Source organism: Muntiacus reevesi, chromosome 18 (genome assembly GCF_963930625.1).
Source record: "Muntiacus reevesi chromosome 18, mMunRee1.1, whole genome shotgun sequence".
Classification (NCBI taxonomy): Eukaryota; Metazoa; Chordata; class Mammalia; order Artiodactyla; family Cervidae; genus Muntiacus; species Muntiacus reevesi.
Genome location: NC_089266.1, coordinates 22,553,674 through 22,577,275, shown reverse-complemented (window position 1 = coordinate 22,577,275; position 23,602 = coordinate 22,553,674). Strand labels below are relative to the sequence as shown.

Genomic DNA, 23,602 nt, shown 5'->3' with positions numbered 1-23,602 from the left:
TTTGCTTTAATCCCCCCCCCCCCCAGAGTTTTCTAGAATCAATCAAAAGTTGCAAAAGAAAATACAATGTTTTCCTTTGTCTGCCCCATTTTTCTGGAGAAGGTGCTAATAAACAGTATAAAAGATAGTCAAAAAGACCTGTTAACTCATATACTAATTTGTTCTTAAGTAATGAGACTTAGTTTAAATAAATCATGTCTCCTCTTAATTTGTAACTGAGATGACTGGATGTCATCTTTTAGATCTTTTAGAGAGAAAAAGGAAATAAATAAAGATAAGACACTTTCATGTACACAGTAAGAGCAGAGAAAGGAAATGAACAGTGGGAGAGAGATGGGAGACCTAAGCAAAGAAGGAGTAGGTAGTTTGGAGGCAAACGATGTATTTTAAAATGTTCCTATGACAAGATTTACCCCAGGAAAGAGAACCTACTACCAGGAATCCTGGCATCCTAAAACCTAACATTTAGAGATGGATTCTTACTCAAATAAGCTTTTATGGGCAGGAATCCAACACAACTCAACAATTCTAAGTCTCTATATCCTTTTTCAAACTTAAAAAAAAATGTCTGTTGAATACTGTACTGCTCTGACATGTCAGATACTTGATCAGGCATTTATTGAACATGGCCCAAAGTGCCATGAAGACACTAAAAAGAAACAAGAGCAACAGCAAAATATATTCCTTACCTTAAAATCATCATCTATAAAGAGTGATGAAAAATGCCTGGTAAAGACTAATATGCTTTCTAAGGTTCCCACTTCCAAACATGCTTACAAATTAACTTTAGGACACCATCAGTTCATAAACTGGTACAGTCTCCTATTCTACATTAGAACCAGAAATATTGGTTTCCTGATTCTGACTATTCTGATAATACATCTTAGCTAGACTTATTGAGTAAATGAAATTATGAAAGGTTATTTTTTATGTTGCATTATAATTTTTCAAAGCTCATTCAAATCTGGTGTATTTGGCTGTAAGGACATTAAACTGATCACTGGAAGGCTGAGTGTAAAACTTATTTCTCAATGTTAAACCCTTAAGACTCCTCTGTGTGCTATCTGATAACTTCACTATATTTAAAACATAAAATTGATTTAACAACTTTCTCACATTCCCAGAGAGTTAATTCTGGGTTTAAATTTAAGCATGGAAATCTCCACTTAATTAAAGGAGAAAAGATAAGCCAATGACAAAAAACATCAATTACTAAAAGAGACTGTCTTCAAGCCTAGCACTTTACTATGATTTGGGACCCATAAACCTTAAATATAAAACACTTTTTCTCAAAGTGAAAAAAAGTTCTTTCCATAGTACAGACTCAATTTTCTCAAGTTTTCTCTAATAATTAGGTTCTGTTTATTTTTATTCCACAGAGAATTCCTAAGGTTAACTCAGTAGTTCTCAACCAGGAATGATTTTGTCCTCCAGAGTACGTCTGACAATATCTGGAGACATTTTTGATTATCACAGATCAGGAAGTAATCATAGATCCTAACTAGCTGGGAGAAACCAGGGATGGTGTTTAACATCCAAGAATGAACTGGGCAACCCCCTAGAGCAAAGAATCTCCCAACCCAAACTGGCAATACTGTCAAGGCTGGGAAACCCTAGGATAGATGGAATCGAGTATTAAAAAAAAAAAAAAAAAAAGCTAAGTCAATTCTGAAAGTGAGCAAGTGCAGACTCTGAAAAACCCAAGAAAATAAAGTTATTCCTTAGAAAAATAACTTCTGACCATTCTCAAAATGTTAACTATATAGAACAGCACTGTCTGCCAAGAAAAGGGAATGCAAATGTCAGCTGCTCACCTTAGCTGCTGTACAAGCTCTGGACAGCTCTGAAATTAAAGAAATTACGTTAAAACTCTAAACTACTTTAAGATGCTTGAAGACATCAAAAGTTTTTTTTTTATTAATAACACATGCTTTATAACAAAAACATTAAAACTATAGAAGGTCCTTATATTAAGATATCAAAAACATCTTCTTCCTACTTGGTAAACCATGGGGTTGGGTCACGAAATTAAAAATCAAATATATGAAATAGTTTATAAAGGAGTCAACTTTCAGTTGCTTGTTTAAAACATTAGGACCTCTCTTTAAAGCCATCCTTGGAATTCATATCCAACTGTCTGGTTATACACCTTTTTACATTCCTCTCTATTACAGGGTTTTTCAGAGACATTAGCTATATACAAGATTATCTGTCCTTCTTGATTATAAGTTCTTTGAGGATAGGAATTTAAATTATTTGTATCCCCAGCACCTATTGTTCAACTGCGGCTCATGTTTTGTTGATATGAATTGGAAAAGGTTCCTCTGGTGTTTCTTCTTGTCAAAGCCTTTGGATGATGTCAGAGATGGACCCAGATTATTCTAAATTCCACTCTACAGCTACTGATGTTGTAGCCCATCACATCATCTCTACAGTGGCTCGTGAAAAAACCTAAACCCAAGCTATTTCAAACCCCAACAATTTCTTTAAAAATTAATGTCCCTAAGTAAACCCCACAGATTCCAGTGAAATATCAACACATACCACAGGATTCTCCCCATGGTGAGCCACTTTTACATCACAAAGCTGTCCTGCAGGATCTAACTGCACTTCCACATAGAACATATCTGACGTGATGTAACATTCAGTGCCACTGGCACTGAGATGAGAGCCCAGTCTAGCAGGAACAAATCAAAACAGAAATTAATAGAAGACACATAAATAAAGCCACCCAAAGTCAACACTAAGTTAAATATTTCTGCCTACAGATATACTACTTACCCATTCTGTCTTGCTATAGACTCCAAACGGTCAGTCATTGCTGGTAAAGATGTTACTACAAAAGGGTGAAAAAAAGGAAATCACAAAGCATGCTCCAAATAACTTAAATAGTATTCTTCAAAAACAGAAACATCCTGAGGAGTATATCTGTCCTTCCAAAGCCATAAACACATTCAATAGTCCAAATACTTGTACTCTGCACAAAGCTCATCTATAGTTCAAATGCTTATAATTTGCACAAAGCTCATTGATAAGGCTTAGCTGCAGCCTAAGCAATAAGGGTCAAAAAAAAAAAAAGATCTATTTGAAAAAAATTGAACCTTTCTCCTTTCTATTACTCATTTGGACAAGTTATCTTTAAAGAAGACATACTTAGGGACTTGCTGGTCATCTAGTGGTTAAGACTCCACACTTCCATTGAAGTGGGTATGGATTCAATCCCGGCTTATTTGTGACAATCAGTGTAAAACCTGTTTGTTTTGACTTTCATTTTCCTTCAAAAATAGACAGACATAGTAATTATAAGCTTGAATAATCAAGCTCATGACTTAAATTTCATGTTTGCTTTCCTGAAAACATTTTTTTCTTTCCTCTTTTCATGTTCTTATGAAAACATTCTTAATAAATACTGTAAAACAAAAAGTCCATCTTCTTATTGAGTTAATTAGGAGAGAATATGTGAAGGAAAAAAATTTTCCCCTCCTATATGCTATCTTGGTTACCCTTCATCAATTATTTTTTGAGTTTCTACCAGCCTTCAAAATAGAATAAAAAATAAATGTTTCAAAAGTTCAGGTCAAAGTTTATCTCAACTTCATAATGAAATCAAGAGTGATACCCACCTATCTCAATTCACATTTCTAGTATAAGTATAAAAGTCTTTCCTAAACTGGAGGGTTTTTAAGAAGTTAGCATATTTCAACAATGTTTACAAACCTTTGAGAGCTTTCTGCAATGTCTCCAAACAGCTGACCAAATGTTGGTGCCCTCCAGAACTCATTACAACCCTCTTCTCCTGTATTAAAATAGGAAAACATTTGAGGTAAAAATTAACCGAGCCAAAAAAAAAATAAAAAAAAAAAAATTAACCGAGCCAATAGTTTTTGGTAAACACATATATTATTCTAGAAATAATATTTCAGCATAGTCTACAGATTATGAAGTAATCTATATACTCTATATTTCTTATATATTCTAGTTAACCTATAAATTTTTAATTGTTATTTTGTCCATCTATCCAAAAGAGGAAAGGTTAATCTACTGAATACATGGATATACCATATCCACATCCATGAAAGGAGAAAAAGGTATTTCCACATCTAGGACTTCCCTGGTGGTCCAGTGGTTAAGACTTTATGCTTCCAAAGCAGGGGATGTGGGTTCAATCCCTGGCTGTGGGACTAAGATCCTAGATGACACAGCGCAATCAAAAAAAAAAAGTCTACAACAAAGGTATTTCCAGATCTAAAATAATTTTCAGGGAAAAATTAGAAGGATCAAAATGGGGAGGCGGGAGGGGGAATCGGGATGGGGAACACATGTAAATCCATGGCTGATTCATGTCAATGTATGGCAAAAACCACTACAATATTGTAAAGTAATTAGCCTCCAACTAATAAAAATAAATGAAAAAAAAAAAAAAGAATCAAAATGTAATAAATGAAATCAGCCTCCTGCAGAAGTGACTACATCCTAAGACTCAGGATGGGGTGGCTCAAATTTGACAATTCCCAAACCTAATAAGGTGATATGCATGTAATCTAAGAAATACAACCAAACCTTAGTCAAACTACTGGGCCAGCTAAAAAGTTCATTTGGATTTTTCCATAAGATGTTACGGAAAAACTGGAATGAAATTTTTGGCCCACCCAATAGACTCACTCTAGGAAACAAGATACATAGTCCAAAAATCCAAAGAGCAGAAATTTAGCATAATTTTTCTAAACCTACCCAAGGAAGCAGTTTCTCTCTGTACAGCATTCTAGTCCCCAGAAGTATGAGCAGTTTTATGATACAAGGATAGGTTTTGAGGCTTTTCCACGCCCTAAATCCATCTCTCCTGGCTCTAATTCCATGCTCCCAAACATCTGCTTAATTAATAATCTGGATTCCTTTATACCTTAAATAGACAAGGACTGTGTCCATTGCTGTAGACAATGGATACCAGTATTTTGGTAGCTGGGAAGACAAACCCTCATTAATAAACTGGCATTCTGATTTCATGTTAACTTACTGAGATTTTGTTAGTATGTCAGTTTTAAAAGGGCTTCCCCAGTGGATCAGCAGTAAAGAATCTGCCAGCAGTGCAGGAGCTGCAGGACACATGGGTTCAATCCCTGGGTTTAGAAGATCCCTTGGAGGAGGGCATGGCAACCCGCTCCAGTATTCTTGCCTGGAGAATCCCATGGACAGAGAAGCTTGGCATACTATAGTCCATAGGGTTGTAAAGAGTTGGACATGACTGAAGAGACTTAGCATGCACACACACAGTTGTTGAAAATTCTTAAAAATCTTTTATATACCAATAAAAGTAGGTTTCTGAATCTGCAAAAGTGACAAGTAGACAATGGAAGCTATGGTGACCAAACCAAGAACTGGTAACCCAAGAGAGGGTCTTAGTACCCACCTGGAGTCCGCTAGCTCATGCTGTTTCTCTAGTGACAATATCATTTATAGGCAGTATCTCAAACTAGAATATGGCTGCCTTCTAGTATAAAAATGACAACCTCTGAATACGCAGACTGGAAAAATTGTCATTAAGACTTAAAAAAAAAACCTACAAATCTTTTTTTTTTTTCCAAATCATTTTTATGTATACAATCCTGAGCCAGAAGATACCTGTAGAACTTAGTTACAGAAATCTCTAAGCAACACGACATTTTGGTGTCCATTATCTCATTTGATCTTTACAGCAAAACTGTGTGAAAAAGCAAACTAGTGTTGCTCATCTTACTCAAATTGGTGTCTTGACCTTCTAGATGAGGAAATTGAGGGTGGGAAAAAACAAGTAATTTGTCCAAGGTTACAGAGGTAGTAGTGGAGTCAAGATTAAAATAAAGGTTTTTTTGACAGCAAATTCAGTTCTCTGACTAGTGCTGTGCTATACACTCACCCCACTCCCTGTATTCCACTTAACTAAGGGCTCCTCATACTGGTGAATGCCTCAGGAAGGAGAAAGTACTGTAGAGAAAGTCACAAGAGTAAACAAGTAACATTAATTAAAAATGACTGTAAACTCTACTACCAGTATAGATACAATGAAAGTATTAACACATTAGAATCAAGGAGCTTGATAGGAAGTAAAAAGTAAATGTTTCTCTATATCAGGCTATCATGTGTATCTTTTTTTTTTTTTTTTGGCAGCGCTGTGGGACTTGTGGGATCTTAGTCCCTCAACCAGGGGCTGAACCCAGGGTTACAGTAATGAAAGCTGGGAATCCTAAACATTAGGCCACTAGGAAACTCATTATGTTTTATAAGTGTATTTCTTACAACTTTTGCCTAAAATATCCCAGCCTACTATAACTCATAATTAACACAATTCTATTAACATATCTTCTTCTTAGGTAGACTCTTAAAAGTTGAAAGCCATCATGTACATATGATGTTACAAGAAATAAAACTGAAGACACACCATAATAACTAGCTAGAAAAAGTCTACACAGGTAACTTAGCTTATCAAATAATTTTCTAAGCACAACACTTTATCTACTTCACCATAATCCTCACCATGACTTGACGCACAAGCTTAATGGTTTCACTCCAAGGTCTATTTTGGTTAAATTTTGCATGGAGCCGTTCCAAGAGAGAACTCATCTTACTCAGTTTTTCCGACTCTAAGATATAAATCAGAAAACATCATTAGCAACTCTTCTTTCAAGACCTTCCACAGTTTTTCTTGCAAACAAAACTCCCAAACTTCATCCTGGAACGAACTCATTTAAAATCTTTTCCAATATAATTTACTTCAAAATACACAAAGAATTCATTTCTAATAACAAGTAGACAGAAATTATGGGTCTAATCTAACAAACACTATAGAAGGGGACTGCTTTCTCTTCAGACTTAATGAGAAGCAAAAAAAGAACCATCTCCAGTCCTGAGGATCAAGACTACCATTTAGTGGCAAAATAATTTCATGATATGCATGAAATCCCTTGCATGACATATGCAGAGCATACATTTGAACATGGCCTTACTACGGTTGGGCTTCTCTGGTGGCTCAGAGGTTAAAGAGTCTGCCTGCAATGCAGGAGACGCGGGTTCAATCCCTGGGTCGGGAAGACCCCCTGGAGAAGGGAATGGCAACCCACTCCAGTATTCTTACCTGGAGAATCCCATGGACAGAGGAGCCTGGTAGGCTACATACAGTCCACGGGGTCGCAAAGAGTCAGACAAGACTGAGCGACTTCAATTTCACTTTCACCTTTACTATGGTTAGCTGGTTTTCAATGTGAAAACACACACTTTCTTAATTTTTTCACATAATTTTAAGAGATCAATTTGTAAGTATTATCAAGAAAACAAGCTTCATTTGTCATTCAGATATTTCCTGTTCGAATTCAAACTATATGAACAAGGAAGATGTCAAGTGACTAAAGGATGAGTTTCAGGCAAAGGTAAGAGAAAGATAGAAAAGAATGGACCCAGATAGTGTTTGAAGGAACCTCCTACAACCTCCAACACTCCTGTAATTCTTTTAACTGCTTAACATGAGCAAGGACTGTGCTGGAGACCAGCAGGGCAAAAATACAATATGCCTGAGATGACATCTGTGAGGGGGTGTGGATAAGTTAATGTGAAAATAACCATCACACAAAGCAAAATGAGATATGCTCTTAAAAACAGACACACACTACTATCAAAATTCAAAGGAGGAAAAGTGTGTAATTAGTTTAGGGACGTTACAGAAAAGATGTCTTGAAAGATGAATAGAATGTCAGCAATCAAAGTTGTAGTGACATCTTCAAATTGAGATTCAACTCCTCCCTCCAATGCCTTCATCTTCTGGAAAACTGTTTTTGGGGCTGTTCCATCCAGGTTATAATTCTGGAGAAATGTTTGGCAATTCCCAAATTTAAGACATTCACTCAGGCACTACTTTATATCTCAGAGATACAGCACTGAGCAAACTAGACAAAATTCCTGCCTTAGTAAGATTCCACTTACACTTGTCATTCCTCTGCACCCTTTTTCCTTCTTCTCCTTCAAACACACCTCCCTTCTCTCCCTTGAGAAGGCCGATGACAAATAAATATCTTTACAAAAATGCTTCAATGAAACGTTTTTTTAAGCAAGTATTATGTGCCGGGAGAAGGAAACGGCAACCCACTCCAGTGTTCTTGCCCGGAGAATTCCATAAGCGAAGGAGCCTGGTGGGCTGCAGTCCATGGGGTCACAGAGTCGGACACGACTGAGTGACTAACAGAACAACACAACATAATGTGCCCAGGACTATACAATGATGAGTAAGGCAAGATCCTGCTCTACAAAGCTCAGAGTACATTGGAGAAGACAAGAAAACAATCGTGTATCAATAGAACTATGTCCAAAATGCTAAGGAAGCATTTAAGCTGCAATGTGGAACTTTAGAGAATATAAAGTTACACAGTAAAGTGTTTTTCAGCAGTTCTTAGTTCAGATATTGAAAATCTGAAATTAAAAGCATTTTAAAAATATACAATACCACAAGATATGAACACTGTGACATTTTTGAAAACTACTGGCTTTTAATACCATAAGGACCTAACCATTTCATTCACGCCAAAACATCTTACAGTACTTTGATATATAGCGTTGTATTATTGCTTTATGTCATCATTCAGATTTCTCTTTTGGAAGGAGCAAGTTTTACATTCACTTGCCTGGTCTCCCATCTCTTTAGGCTAAAAAATGCCCCGAGGCCCAAATGTTGCCCCTTGCCACATAGGAAACCTTCACAGAAGTTGGGAGCCCCCATCTCCCCAAAGTCGAGGCTCTCCATCACCAAGGAAGGCAGTCAGAATCTGAAACTCAGACATATCCCGCCTCCTAGATCCTGAGCCCTCGGGAGAGTGGCCCCCGCGGAGGCATTGGCTCCCCCAGCTGTGTCCCGCCCCCTGCTTTCCCCCTCAGTCACTCACCCTCGGTTTCCCCCTGAGCCTTCATCCTGACGGCGGGGAGGGCCTAAGTCCTACACAAGAGGATATGCCCTTCCCCACCAGTAATGGAGGAACCAAGTTGGCTCGGGCTCCCGGGACGCAGGGCACCTGCAGTCCCACTCTTCCAGGGAAGACTCAGTCTGAAGTCCCCGGCGGCAAGAAGAGAAGGGTGCTCGCGGCCGCCGCCATCTTCCCCAACGGAACTTCCAAAAGATCGCGAGATTAACCGTGATCCTGTGGGGGGGGGAGGGGGAGAGAGAGAGAGAGAGAGAGAGAGAGAAAAGGGGCTGAGCCCCAAGTATCGCGAAAAATAATTTATACGTTGCTTCTCGCGAGATTATCCCCACCCTGCCTGCTCTCTGGTTTGTCTCCGACTTCCCGGAGCTAGGCGTGGAGCTTGTGTAGCGGTAGTGTTCAACACCTCTGCGGAAGTTGGTACTTTCGGTTTGGCTTTTAAGCAGTTTGCAAAGTAAAACCCCAGCTGTCTTTACTGAAATACTAGCTTTTCGAAGAATATTGCTGTTAGGAATATTTTATTAAAACATTCCCTTTATTGAGATACTAGACGGTGGGTCTTTGTAACACGACGTCCCAAGGTAGCCCAGTACACTTAATTTCCATTACCTAATTTCCTTTTTAATTTCAGAAATATTTTTCTTGAGCAATTTCAATATTTCTGAGGACGTGGAAGATTTTGAGTTAAGAAAAACTTGTTTGCAGCAGTCATCAGTTCAGGTGAGTCGCTCAGTCGTGTCCGACTCTTTAAGACCCCATGAACTGCAGCAGGCCAGGCTTCCCTGTCCATCACCAATTCCCAGAGTTTGCTCAAACTCATGTCCCTCCAGTCGGTGATGCCATCCAACCATCTCATCCTCTGTCCTCCCCTTCTCCTCCTGCCCTCAATCCTTCCTAGCATCAGGGTCTTTTTCATTAAGTGGACTCTTCGCGTCTATCAGGTGGCCAAAATATTGGCGCTGCAGCATCAGTCCTTCCAATGAATATTCAGCAGCCATCAGATACTGCTAATTATATTTAGGATCCCAAAGGTGTTCACAATGGATTGTATTTTTTTTTTTTTTTTTGTAGTCAGTAAAAGCAAGCAGGTTAGCTCACACTACACTACACATCACAAAGAATTGTGTGGTCCTGTCTCTTGTATCAGTAAATTTTCACGAAGAGAAATCTAGAGTAATGCCGATAAGTTAGAAGTTCCTGCCCATTGGAACAAGAGTCAGGCTAAAATACAATTCTACTAGCACTGGGTGGAAGTTCTTAAAATAGTTAAGGTTACTCTTTTTTTTCTTTCTTTTTTTTTCAAGTACATCCTTGAGAATAACTGCTGAAAAGTCGGATTTTACCTAATTTGCTGTAAGGATATTTAGCAGTGGATTCCCACTGGCTTTTTAGTCTCAGACTTTTCCCCATATTTCAAAAATGATATGCAAACATCCTCCAAAACAATTCCTGCTGGTAACTACAGTTCAGATGAACAGACATAAGAACAAATCTCTATTTGTGACATGCTTATTTCGACAAAGATATGTATAACCATGCTCCTTGAAAGTAGAATTTAATTTTACTTCTTGTCTATTTCTCTTACCCTCATTCCTTTCAGTCACTACACAGACAGTTTCTTGAGGCAGTAATTGCCCCTCATTTCGAAATCCCCATTACCTAGCATTGTACCTGGGCTTAGTAGGAAAATCTTTTACTGGCCCTAAAATTCCTCTCTAAATCTAGCTCTTCTCCCCTTGCCAAACCCCAGCCACACTGACCTTCCACCTGCAGACAATTCCTTCACTCCTTCCTCTCCCGAGGTCCTTGAACAGGCCTTTTTAACGGCAGGAAGGCTTTCCCTTTCTCCATTCCGCCTCATCTCACTGAGGCCCTCTTATATAGTTCTCAAAGTAAATGTCTCTTGATCTGGACTAGAGATGGAAGCTTTCTCTAAACCCTGACTTAATAAGGTCCTCTGTTATACTATTTCAGTACTTAATTAAGTACATGATGATGTATTCAATGTCTGTCTTCCCTGCTAAACTATCAAATCCAGGAGGGCGGCTGCACTGGGTCTATTTCTTTCACTACTGTCTAGTCTAGTGATACTGCCTACCCTAGTTCCTGACACATGTCAGAGACTCAATGCATATACAGAGGCAAATTGATAGGTTGTCAGATTTTTTAAAAACAGAACACTCAGTTAAATTTTAATTTTAAATAATTACATTTTTTAGTATAAAGGTATGTTCCAAATATTATAGAATATAAATCTAGCAATATTAACATTGAAGAAGTACAGAGAGAATTTACCCAACTGAGAATTTCCAAAGATAGTTCATATTTAAAATGCTGTGGGAGGGTGGGGGGTGGGGAAAAAAAAATAATGAATGAAAAATAAAATGCTGTGGGAATTCCCTGGTGGTCCAGTGGTTAAGAGTCCATGCTTTCACTGCCAAGGGCCCAGGTTTAATCCCTGGTTCAGGCGCTAAGATCCCACAAACTGCCCAATGCAGCCAAAAAATAAACTAAAATGCTGTTTCAACAAGCATCTGTGGAGTCCTAATACCTGTGTATTTGAAGCTGGTAATATACACTTGACAACACAGCCCTAGCCCTTGATGGATTCACCTGATTTAGAGTTCTGAAAATATGACTGGTCACTGAAACTGTAGGCACTCAAAAATATTTTGTTAATTTACTCATGTCCAAAGCATGACTGTTGAATACACAGCTACAGTTTCTCATGCAAGCTCTTTGTACAAGTGAACAATAAATACTGTATTAGTGTAGCTAGGAATTGTTAAACCATATAAAACTTGAAAACAATAAACTTTACCAAATTTTAGTCACAAAATAGAATAAGTTACTATTTCTCATCTGCAAATGCAGATGAAATGACATTGTTGAAAATTTGTACTCTAAAAGTAAAGATCAAAAAAAAAAATAAATAAATAAAAGTAAAGATCCCTGGTGATCCAGTGATTAAAATTTGCCTCTCAAGGCAGGAGACAGGGGTTTGGTCCCCAGTGGGTGAGAGAACCAAGATCCCACATGCCGCAGGGCAACTCAGCCTGAGCACCGCAACAAAGATCACCCATGCTGCAACTAAGACCCAAACACAGTCAAAAATAAAAATAAATAGATTTTTTTCTAAAGACATCCATTTTTATAAAAAGTCAAAGATAGGAGAGACATGTCATTAAATAAGAAAAGTAATTCAAGTGACATACACACACACCAAGAAGAGGACCATGGACAAATTTTAAATGACTAAGCTTTGAGGGAGACTTCAAAGGCTCTTAAAACCAAAATCTAAACTAACAAATTGGACTTGGGGTGAGGGGAAATAATTATAACTAGTTAAATATTTCCTCTTGCATAGAGCCTAAAGAGAAGCTTTCTGACTTGCTTTGGGGGACTTACAGGGAAACTACAGTCATCACCTGACTGGCCACTTGGGCTTCCCAGAGTTACCCTGACTCCCTGCCCTAGGAGACAGTGAAACAAACAAATCATGCAGCCCTGGAATTTCTGAGTTCAAAGTTTTCCTGTAGAGTGAAGCAATCCTTGTTCTACAAAGGCACAGTCCTCACCATTTGTTGGACCAGTCCCAGCAGTTTATAGTATGCTTTGTGTTTAAAATTTTAGAGAGTCAAAATGGCTTAAAGGCTTAAAGATCTAACACCATAAAACTCCTAGAAGAGAACATAGGCAAAACATTCTCTGACATAAAGTGTACCAACGTTTTCTTAGGTCAGTCTCCCAAGGCAATAGAAATAAAAACAAAAAAAATTTTTAAAGGGACCTAATCAAACTTGCAAACTTTTGTACAGCAAGGGAAACCATAAAATAAAAAGACAACCCATAGACTGGGAGGAAAGCATTTGAGAATGAAGAGACTGAGAAGGGCTTAATTTCCAAAATATATAAACGGCTCATACAACTCAATAACAAAAAGACAACCCAAGCAAAAATGGGCAGAAGACTAGAGACATTTCTCCAAAGAAGACACACAGATGGCCGACAGGCAGGCACAGAAAGATATGTTCAACATGGCTAATTATTAGAGAAACGTGCAAGTCAAAACTACAATGAGTGGCTTCCCTGATGGTTCAGCAGTTAAGAATCTGCCTTGCAGTGCAAAGGGACACTAGGTTCAGTCCTTGTTCCAGGAAGATCCCACATGCTGTGGAGCAACTGAGCCCATGCACCATGACTACAGAGCCTACTCTCTAGAGCCCAAGAGCCACAAAGACTGAAACCCACATGCAGACTGCACAGAGCCTGTGCTCTGTAACAAGAGAGCCACTGCAATATGTCCTCACACTAACACAAGAGTAGTCCCCACTCACCACAACTAAAGAAAGCCCACGTGCAACAACAAAGACCCACCACAGTCAAATAATAAGATAAATAATAAATAAACACATAGATCTTTAAAAAAAAAGAAAAAACCACCTACAATGAGGTACCACCTCACACTGGTCAGAATGGGCATCATTAAAAAGGCAACAAATAACAAATCCTGTAGAGACTTGAAGAAAAGGGAATCCTCCTACTCTGTTGGTGGGAATGTAAATTGGTGCAGCCACTGTAAACAGTAAGGAGGCTCCTCAAAAAACTAGAGTTGCCATAGGAGCCAGCAATCCCACTCCTGGACATGTATCTGGACATAGCAGTACTATTCACAGTAGCCAAAATATGGAAACAACCTAAATGTCCGTTGACAGATGATGAATGGATAACAAGATAACAAGATGTGGTGTGTGTGTGTGTGTGTGTGTGTGTGTGATGGAATAATGCCATTTTATTTTCTTGGGCTCCAAAATCACTGTGGATGGTGACAACAGCAATGAAATTAAAAGACACTTGCTCCTTGGAAGAAAAGTTATGACAAACTTTTGTCGTTCAGTAGCTCAGTCGTGTCTGACTTTTTGTGACCCCATCAAGTGCAGCATGCCAGGCTTCCCAGTCCTTCAATATCTTCCTGAGCTTGCTCAAACTCATGTCCATTGATGATGCCAATTGGTGATGCCATCCAACCATCTCATCCCTCTGTCATCCCCTTCTCCTCCCGCCCTCAATCTTTCCCAGCATCAGGGTCTTTTCCAATGAGCTGGCTCTTCACAACAAGTAGCGAAAATACTGGAGCTTCAGCTTCATCATCATTCCTTCCAATGAATATCCAGGGTCGATTGCCTTTAGGATTGACTGGTTTGATCTCGTTGCAGTCCAAGGAACTCTCAAGACTCTTCTCCAACACAGGGACTTCCCTAGTGATACAGTGATTATGACTCTTTGCTTCCTCTGCAGAGGACACAAGTTGGATCCCTGTTTGGGGAACTTAGATCCCACATGCTGCAAGGTGTGGCAAAAGAAAAAAAATATGACACAAATGAACTTTATCTGTGGAACAGAAACAGGCTCACAGACATAGAAAACAGACCTGTGGTTGCCCATGGGAGGATGGATGGGGGTGGGTTTGACTGGGAGTTTGGAATTAGCAGATGCAAACTATTATATATGGAATGGAACAAAGATCCCTTGAAAGTCCCTCGGTGTGGCCAAAAAAAAGAGAAAAAAAATAAGTGCAGTGCTTAGGATTACAGAAAGAGCTGTCCCTTCTCCTGTCATTTACTACTAGTGTAAATGTGCTCCAACTCCTTCTGAGTCTGTTTCAGCCTTTAGGATTGCATATAATAATACACATACTGGTCACCTCATCAGGTTATTTATTTATTTAATTGATATTTATTGACAGGTTTAAACGACTTCTATGGAAAATTGAAAAGTGCTGTAGAAATAGAAGGTATTATAAAAACTCAATAACACGCTTCATTCACTATTCATTCTTTAGGGGTTTATAGTCTGCTTCAACAGGAAACAGATAATTAAGAAAGGATTTGAAACTTCCCTGGTGTTCCAGTGGTTAAGAACCCAGCTTACAATGCAGGGGGCAAGGGTTTGACCCCTGGTCTGGGAACTAAAATCCCACATGCCACTTGCAGAACCATGGGTGGACCCAGAGATCGTCATACTGAGTGAAATAAGTCAGAAAGAGAAAAACAAATATTGTATAACATTGTTTATATGTGGATTCAAGAAAAATGGTACAGATGGCTTATTGGCAAAGCAGAAATAGAGTCACAGATGTAGAGAACAAACTTAATGATTACCAAGGGGGAAAGGGTGGGTGAGACGAACTGGGAGATTGGGATCGATATTCTGATAGACAGAGTGCCTGAAGAACTATGGACAGAGGTTTGTAATATTGTACAGGAGATGGTGATCAAAACCATTTCCAAGAAGAAGAAATGCAAAAAGGCAAAATGGCTGTCTGATGAAGCCTTACAAATATATGAGAAAAGAAGAGAAGCGAAAGACAAGGAGAAAAAGAAAGATATACCCATCTAAATGCAGAGTTCCAAAGAGCAGCAAGGAGAGAAGAGAAAGCCTTCCTAAGTGATCAATTCAAAGAAATGGAGGAAAACAATAGAATGGGAAAGACAGAGATCTTTTCAAGAAAATTAGAGATACCAAGGACATTTCATGCAAAGATGGGCACAATAAAAGACAGAAATGGTATGGACCTAACAGAACCAGAAGATATCAAGAAGTGGCAAGAATATACAGAAGAATGATACACAAAAGATCTTCATGACCCAGATAACCACGAAGGTGTGGTCACTCACCTAGAGCCAGGCATCCTGGAGTGTGATGTCAAGTGGGCCTAAGAAGCACCACTACAAACAAAGCTAGTGGAAGTGATGGAATTTCAGCTGAGCTATTTCAAATCCTAAAAGATGATGCTGTGAATGTGCTACAGTCAATATGCCAGCAAGTTTGGAAAATTCAGCAGTGGCCACAGGACTGGAAAATGTCAGTTTTCATTCCAAACTCAAAGAAAGGCAATGCCAAAGAATGTTCAAACTACCACAGAACTGCACTCATTTCACACACTAGCAAGTAATGCTCAAAATTCTCCAAGTTAGGCTTCAACAATATGTGAACCGAAAACTTCCAGATGTTCCAGTTGGATTTAGAAAAGTCAGAGGAACCAGAGATCAACTTGCCAACATCTGATGGATAACAGGAAAAAACAAGAGAATTCCAGAAAAACATCTACTTCTGCTTCACTGACTATGGTAAAGCCTTTGACTGTGTGGATCAAAACAAATTGTGGAAAATTCTGAAAGAGATGGGAATACCAGACCAACTTACCTGCCTCCTGAGAAACCAGTATGCAGGTCAAGAAGCAACAGTTAGAACCGAACATGGAACAACAGACTGGTTCCACATTGGGAAAGGAGTACGTCAAGGCTGAATATTGTAACCCTGCTTATTTAACTTCTATGCAGAGTACATCATGTGAAATGCCGGGCTGGATGAATCCCAAGCTGGAATCAAGATTGCCAGGAGAAATATCAGTAACCTCAGATATGCAGATTACACCACCCTTATGCCAGGAAGTAAAGAGCCTCTTGATGAAGGTGAAAGAGGACAATGAAAAAGCTTGCTTAAAACTCAACATTCAAAAAACTAAGATCATTGCATCTGGTCCCATCACTTCATGGCAAATAGATGGGGAAACAATGGAAACAGTGACAGACTTTATTTTCTAGGGCTCCAAAATCACTGCAGATAGTGACTGCAGCCATGAAATTAAAAGACACTTGCTCCTTGGAAGAAAAGCTATGATCAACCTAGACAGTGTATTAAAAAGCAGAGACATCAGTTTGCCAACAAAGGTCCGTATAGTCAAAGCTATGGTTTTTCCAGTGGTCATGTATGAATGTGAGAGCTGGATCATAAAGAAGGCTGAGTGCCAAAGAATTGATGCTTTTGAGCTGTGGTGTTGGAGAAGACTCTTGAGAGTCCCTTGGACTACAAGGAGATCAAACCAGTCAATCCTAAAGGAAATCAACCCTGAATATTCATTGGAAGGACAGATGATGAAGCTGAAGCTTCGTTACTTTGGCCACCTGATATGAAGAGCGGACTAATTAGAAAAGACCCTGATGATGGGAAAGAGTGAAGGTAGGAGGAGAAGGGGACGACAGAGGATGAAATGGTTTGATGGCATCACTGACTCGATGGACAGTAGTTTGAGCAAGCTCCATGAGATGATGGACAGGGAAGCCTGGCATGCTGCAGTCCACAGAGTCGCAAAGAGTCAGACACAACTGAGTGACTGAACAACAATATATACACTGTGGTGGTAGTGGTTTAGTTGCTAAGTCAGGTCCAACTCTTTGCGACCTCGTGAACTGTAGCCTACCAGGCTCCCCTGTCCATGGAATTCTCCAAGCAAGAATACTGGAATGGGTTGCCTTTTCTTCTCTTTTGTATAAAATAGATAACTAATGAGAACCTACCATGTAGCACAGGGAACCCTATTGAGTGATCGGTGGTGGCTGGTGGCCTAAGTGGGAAGGAAATCTAAAAAAGAGTGGATAATGTAAACATAGACTTCCCTGTAGCTCAAACGGTAAAGAATCTGCCTGCAATGCAGGAGACCAGGGTTCGATCCCTGGGTCGGGAAGATCCTGTGGAGAAAGGAATGGCTGTCCCCTCCAGTATTCTTGCCTGGAGAATCCCCATGGACAGGAGAGCCTGGCGGGCTACAGTCACGGGGTCGGAGTCGGACACGACTGAGCGACTAACACACACACGCATATGTAAATGTATAATTGATTCACTTTGCTGTACAGCAGAAACTAACATAACATTGTAAACCAACTATACTGTAATAAAAATTAATTAAAAAAAAATTAAGTTTCTACTGCTGGAATGGTAAGCGGTGGGACGGGGTGGAAAGTGGGAGGGAGGTTCAAGATGGAGGAGACTATGTATACCTATGGCTGACTCATGTTGATGTATGGCAGAAACCAACACAATACTGTAAGGCAATTATCCTCCAAATAAAAATAATTAAAAACAAAGGATTTACTTGACAAAAAAAATAATAAAATCCAGCCCCATCACTCAAACATAAAGTTTCTACTGCTGATATGATGGTGGATTAATTTGGATGATGAATTTTATTCTTCAAGATTTTATTTGACACATCATAATTATTTCTGCCATCCCCACTTTTCCATTTTGTTGTGGGTGTGTTGTGGGTGCATCCTGGGTCAAATACTTGATCTCATTTAAAAGATTTAAAAAAAATCAGTAATTTTGCTGAACTCATGCCAATGTGTAATAAGGCTGACCAGTCACTTCGTCTAATTGACTCATTAAATTTCCTGCCATCTGCCATCATGTTAGACAATGGTGGAGACCTTCACATCCAGGCCCTTTTGCAGCAATGTAGTCACCACACCTGCGTTCAAGTACTAAATTCTGTACTTTTTTTTTTCCTTTCTTTTTTCTTGACAGTATTAATTTTACTTCCACAGATGATTAAAAAGTTTGTTAGGTCTTCCTTTTTCTTTGGCCTAGATGCATGGCTGGTGGGATCCTAGTTCCCCCACCACTGATAGAACCGGGGGTCCTGGCAGTGAGAGCATCTGAGCCTGGTTTCCTTATCTTTAAAACAGGGATGAGGCAAATCGTGTTTTGCAGGGTACAATGAGAGTCAGTAATAATTTAGCACGTAGCTGTATAGGCTACACAAGTTGGAAGAATTGTTAATACTTAACGGACTTGGGTTGAAATAGCACCACATTGGCCCTTTATCCAGTTGGGAATATTAACATGCTGATACTTAAAGAAGTTGTGTAGAGTATGCAAAAACTGGGGCTTCCCTGGTGGCGCAGACGTTAAAGATACACCTGCAATGCAGGAGACCCGGGTTCTATCCTTGGGTGGGGAACATCTCCTGGACAAAGGAATGGCAACCCCACTCCAGTATTCTCACCTGGAGAATCCCAAGGACAGAGGCCGGCTATATAGTCCAAGAGGTCGCAAAGAACCGGACAAGACTGAGCGACTAAGCATTACACACACACACACACACACACACACACACACACACACACACACACGAAAATTAGTTTGCGCCGAAGCGTAAAATGTACTTGTTCAATGAGTTATCAATAAAGTTTCAAGTTAAAAAATTCTCCCTGGTTCGTTTAAATAAAGATTTGCTCAAATGGCGAGCCCTGTTCTTATCGCGAGAATCTCGCGGAATGCTCCTCTGGCTGGAGACCTGCTATCGCGTTGTTTGAGCTAGCAGAGGCGAGAGGTGAAAGGGAAGCACGAAATACCGCGAGATTACTAAAAATTCTCGCGGTATTTCTTGGGATTACCCCCCCCTCCCCCCGCCTTCCTCTTAGTGCCGTTTCGGTTTAACCTAGTGTGTGACTGTGAGTCTGTGTGAGGGGCCGAGTGTGTGAGGTACTTAGGTGAGGCGGAAGCTAGAGAAGGGGCTCCCTCAGGAGCGAGGGACAAAAGGGGCGTGAGGCACCTAGGCCGCGGGACCCCAGCGACAGGAAGCCGCCCCGAGCCGGGCTACCGGGTAGGGGAAGGGCCCGCGCAGTCCTCACAGGGCCCCAGAGCCAGAGTCGGCCACACAGCACCGGGCCGTCGGCTTCCTACTTCTTCGACCTCCCCGGCGTCTGGGCCCGAGGATTGGCTCGGCGTGGGGAGGAGAAACAGATTCGAGCAGCTACTTGTCTCGCAACTCCACTGCTGAGGAACTCTCATTTCTTCCTTGGCTCCTTCACCCCCACCTCATGTAGGAGGGTGCTGAGGAGACGGGAGGGAGGAGGAGCCTGGACTACCGTCCCTTCCCTCCCCACCCCCTTGTAGGGGCGCTTTGGTAGGCGTGGGGCTGGGGGGGAGGGTGGGGGTTACTTTTTGGAGTGCTGGGGAACTTTTTCCCCTTTTTGAGGCCAGGGGAAAGGGAATGCCCAATCCAGAGAGACATGGGGGCAAGAAGGACGGGAGTGGGGGAGCTTCTGGAACTTTGCAGCCGTCATCGGGAGGTGGCAGCTCCAACAGCAGAGAGCGTCACCGCTTGGGGTCGAAGCACAAGCGGCATAAGTCCAAGCACTCCAAAGACATGGGATTGGTGACACCCGAAGCAACACCTTTGGGCACAGTTATCAAACCTTTGGTGGAATATGATGACATTAGCTCTGATTCCGATACCTTCTCTGACGACCTGGCTTTCAAACTGGACCGGAGGGAAAATGATGAACGTCGCGGGACTGATCGCAGCGACCGCCTGCATAAACACCGTCACCACCAGCACCGACGTACCCGCGACTTATTAAAAACTAAACAGACAGAGAAAGAAAAAAACCTGGAAGCCTCCAGCAAGTCGGGCTCGACGAAGGACCGGATATCAGGAAGTTCAAAGCGTTCAAATGAGGAGAATGATGACCGCGGGAAGACGCAGATCTCGAAAAGCAGCAGCAAGGAATCCAGGTCATCCAAACTCCATAAAGAGAAGACCCGGAAAGAACGTGAGTTGAAGTCGGGACACAAAGACCGAAGTAAAAGTCATCGGAAAAGGGAAACACCCAAAAGTTACAAAACCGTGGACAGCCCCAAACGGAGATCCAGGAGTCCCCACCGGAAGTGGTCCGACAGCCCCAAGCAAGATGATAGCCCCTCCGGAGCTTCTTACGGCCAAGATTATGACCTTAGTCCCCCGAGATCTCACACCTCTAGCAATTACGACTCCTACAAGAAGAGTCCGGGAAGTACCTCTAGAAGGCCGTCAATCAGCCCACCTTACAAGGAGCCTTCTGCCTACCAGTCCAGCACTCGGTCACCCAGCCCCTACAGTAGACGACAGAGGTCTGTGAGTCCCTATAGCCGGCGACGTTCTTCCAGCTATGAAAGGAGTGGCTCTTACAGTGGGAGATCACCCAGTCCCTACGGTCGAAGGCGGTCCAGCAGCCCTTTTCTAAGCAAGCGCTCTCTGAGCCGGAGTCCACTTCCCAGGTAAGCTATTTGTCTAACAGTCCGTTCTTTCCTACTATGGCTTATGAGGAACTGGGCGTTAGACCTGTTAACGTTTTGTGGAAGCCCCCAGTGTTTGGCATTGTCTAGAACACTTTGCTGTTGACTAGTCATAATGTAGGACTGGTCTCCTCTTAACTCAGAATTGAAGAGGAGAGATCACCTGCCTAAAGCTGCTAAAGGTAGGTACTTCCAGTGCTGGGACCTTCAGCTGTAAGCTTCTATGTGAGAAAAATCATAGGCTTCTGCTTACTGAATGCATGGAGTTGATACTGGTTCCCAGAGTTTATCCAGTTATTTTGGTTGCTTTGTCTTAACTTTTCAAAAATCACTTTGGAATTAGTGCTTTAGGCTTCATTGAACCTGATTGGAGATTTCATTTGTGTTATTTGAGGCTGTTTTCCTAGGTCATCTACCATTTGTGTTGTCCACTGTGTCTCCAAACCTGTAAGTTTATTTCCTAATAGACAGGTTTTTGGTGTTTTTTTTTTTTTGATAACTTACAAAAGACTCCCATCTTTGATGTTTCTAGTGGGAATTAAGCTGATTAGTTCTTCCCTTTTATGGTATAACCTGGCAGATATTGGTTCCAAAGTGATGAGGTGTATGTACCTCCCTCTTTGTAGTCTTACCATTTTCCACAAAAGGAGAATTTGGACTTAGGAGTCACATCTGAGTGGAATCCTAATCTTGTTTTATAACCTTTGGCATATAATTTAATTTCTCTGTGTGTGAAATGAGAGTAATAACTACTTAGTTCTAGAGTTGCAAGATTTAATTAGTAAATATGAGTGCATAGCCAGGTACAGTGCCTGGTCAGTAAATTCTATCAGTGAGTGAGAAAAATGTTGAAAACTAGTAGAGAAATTATGCTAATTTGAAAAAAATCCATGCCATGTTTTTTATATGGCACTGTGAGTAATTTTTGCTGGCTTAAAGTTATAATTATTCATAAACTAGTTTGAATTCATCAAGTTACAAGAGTTCCTAGCTGTCAGAATATGAAGTTCCTTAGGCTTTCCCCCTCCATTTTATATTGTAGTCAGGACTCAAATATGTACCACCTAGATTCTGCAATTAATACTTGATATACATTTTATCCATCTCTTCATCAAGCCATCTTCATTTGTTTTGATTCATCTCAGTGTAAGTTGCATACATCATCACTTTAGCATGTACACTATTAGCTAGAGTTCACTTTTTTTTCCTGGAGGAATGAGAAGTAAATTTATATGCAGTTAAGTAGATATCTTAAGTGTACTATTTGTAAAATTGCTTAGTTTTTTTTTTTACCGACGCCTAAGAAACAATCTCAGAATATTTGTTTTCTTGAGGGAGTAGTTTCATTAAGGCTGTTCTGAGGATTTTGATTGTTAGGGGGTTTGAGAATACAGAATTGCATTGAGGCTAAAACAAGTTTCAGTAAAAAACAAGCTGCTTTTGCAATAATTCCTTTTGGATTCAAATCTCAAGTTCTCTCTTCCTATACTCACTTAGTTGAAATTAGTGCAGTAATGGTAAAAATAAATCAAGAAAAAATTGAAAATACAACATGATCCTATAGGACATAAATATAAACAGTAAATAATAATCCTGGAGTCACATGCACATTTTTAGTTGGCTAGTAAAGAGCATTACATGTTTATAGGTGTGCGGTATGTGCATATGTACATATTTTTCCTCATTCAGTTTCTTAGAGTAGGGAACATATAGATCCCTTTTATGGTCTTCTTGATTTTTTTTTTTTTTCCTTCAGAGAGACTGTTAGAACTAAACAAGTGATATCATTTTTAAAGACTGAAGATGCTTTGAGAGAAACTTTGAAGGTCTTTGCATCCACCAAATTAGTGATTAATAGTAGCAAGTTCATTTCAAATGGGTGGAACCTAGGTTAATTCAGGGGGAAAATATATTTGTTTTTAAAGACAGTTTTGTTCACTGTTTGAAGACAATTTACCTATTTGTTGTCCCCTTTTTACCCCCTTTTTTCCTTAAAGAGTGGACCTGGACCTCAACTTTAACATTTCTGTAACTTATAGCCTTCCAAATGTCCTATTAACAGTAAGATTCTGTTCAGAAGTTGAAGGATTTGTAGCAGAGTTCTTTAGGAAGATTTAGTCATGCTGAAAGAAACAGTAGGTTGTAGAGCATGTTTCTGACATTACTTAGTGTTTTCCTGAGATAATGTTTCAACCAGTCTGTAAATCAGAAAAAGCCTCTTGTTTTAGCCACTTTATTTACAGGAGATGTATTAGTTTTCTTAAGAGTAACTGGGTATTTAGTAAATCTGTTTAACTAGTTTCGTCTTGTATCCTCTTGTTGATATAAATGATGATGTTTGATTCCAGTGATTATTTTATATTTTAATTAACTTTTGGAAGAAAATTTCCAAAAGGCATTATGAGTATAAGAAAATCATGACTAACATCATGTGAGTTGTTTCCCCTACCATGTATATGCTATTTGTTTTGAAACATTTTGAGTTACATCAATCTTACCAATGATCAACCATAAAAGGAAGATATTGAAGATTCGAAATGGGAACAATTTGTTTTAGACTATTGGACAAATTATGTTTTGCCCAGTCATACTTGGACACTTTGTGTGCCTGCTAAGTTTCTTCAGTTGTGTCCAACTCTTTGTGACCCCATGGATTGTAGCCTGCCAGGCTCCTCTGTCCATGGGGATTCTTCTGGCAAGAATACTGGAGTGGGTTGCCATGCCCTCCTCCAGGGGATTTTCCTGACCCAAGGGTCGAACCTGCA

At 40.1% G+C, this 23,602-nt stretch overlaps 2 protein-coding genes and 1 pseudogene across 9 annotated transcripts in view; 2 read left to right on the top strand and 1 right to left on the bottom strand.

Annotated features, from left to right (window-relative positions):
- Positions 1 to 20,148, bottom strand: part of MED1 (mediator complex subunit 1) — a 32,451-nt gene extending 12,303 nt beyond the window's left edge. The window contains exons 1-7 of one of the 2 annotated variants that reach the window (XM_065908654.1): positions 20,019 to 20,148; positions 8,904 to 9,155; positions 6,511 to 6,617; positions 3,718 to 3,796; positions 2,782 to 2,836; positions 2,545 to 2,677; positions 1,815 to 1,843 (exon numbers count right to left, since the gene is read on the bottom strand). In XM_065908654.1, coding sequence (XP_065764726.1) covers positions 1,815 to 1,843; positions 2,545 to 2,677; positions 2,782 to 2,836; positions 3,718 to 3,796; positions 6,511 to 6,617; positions 8,904 to 8,928 — 428 coding nt within the window. In that variant the 5' untranslated portion in view covers positions 8,929 to 9,155; positions 20,019 to 20,148. Of the gene's footprint in view, positions 1 to 1,814; positions 1,844 to 2,544; positions 2,678 to 2,781; positions 2,837 to 3,717; positions 3,797 to 6,510; positions 6,618 to 8,903; positions 9,156 to 20,018 lie in introns of those variants that run through there. The other variant, XM_065908655.1, reaches the window with a different exon arrangement.
- LOC136149795 (large ribosomal subunit protein eL19-like) overlaps positions 1 to 23,602 on the top strand; it is a 239,275-nt pseudogene that overhangs the window by 155,836 nt on the left and 59,837 nt on the right.
- Positions 19,211 to 23,602, top strand: part of CDK12 (cyclin dependent kinase 12) — a 51,746-nt gene continuing 47,354 nt past the window's right edge. For all 7 annotated transcript variants that reach the window (XR_010659611.1, XM_065908660.1, XM_065908662.1 and 4 more), the window contains exon 1: positions 19,211 to 20,819. Coding sequence is in view for 6 of the 7 variants with exons in the window: in XM_065908660.1 (XP_065764732.1) it covers positions 19,774 to 20,819 (1,046 nt within the window). In the remaining variant the exon portion in view is untranslated. The remainder of the gene's footprint in view (positions 20,820 to 23,602) is intronic.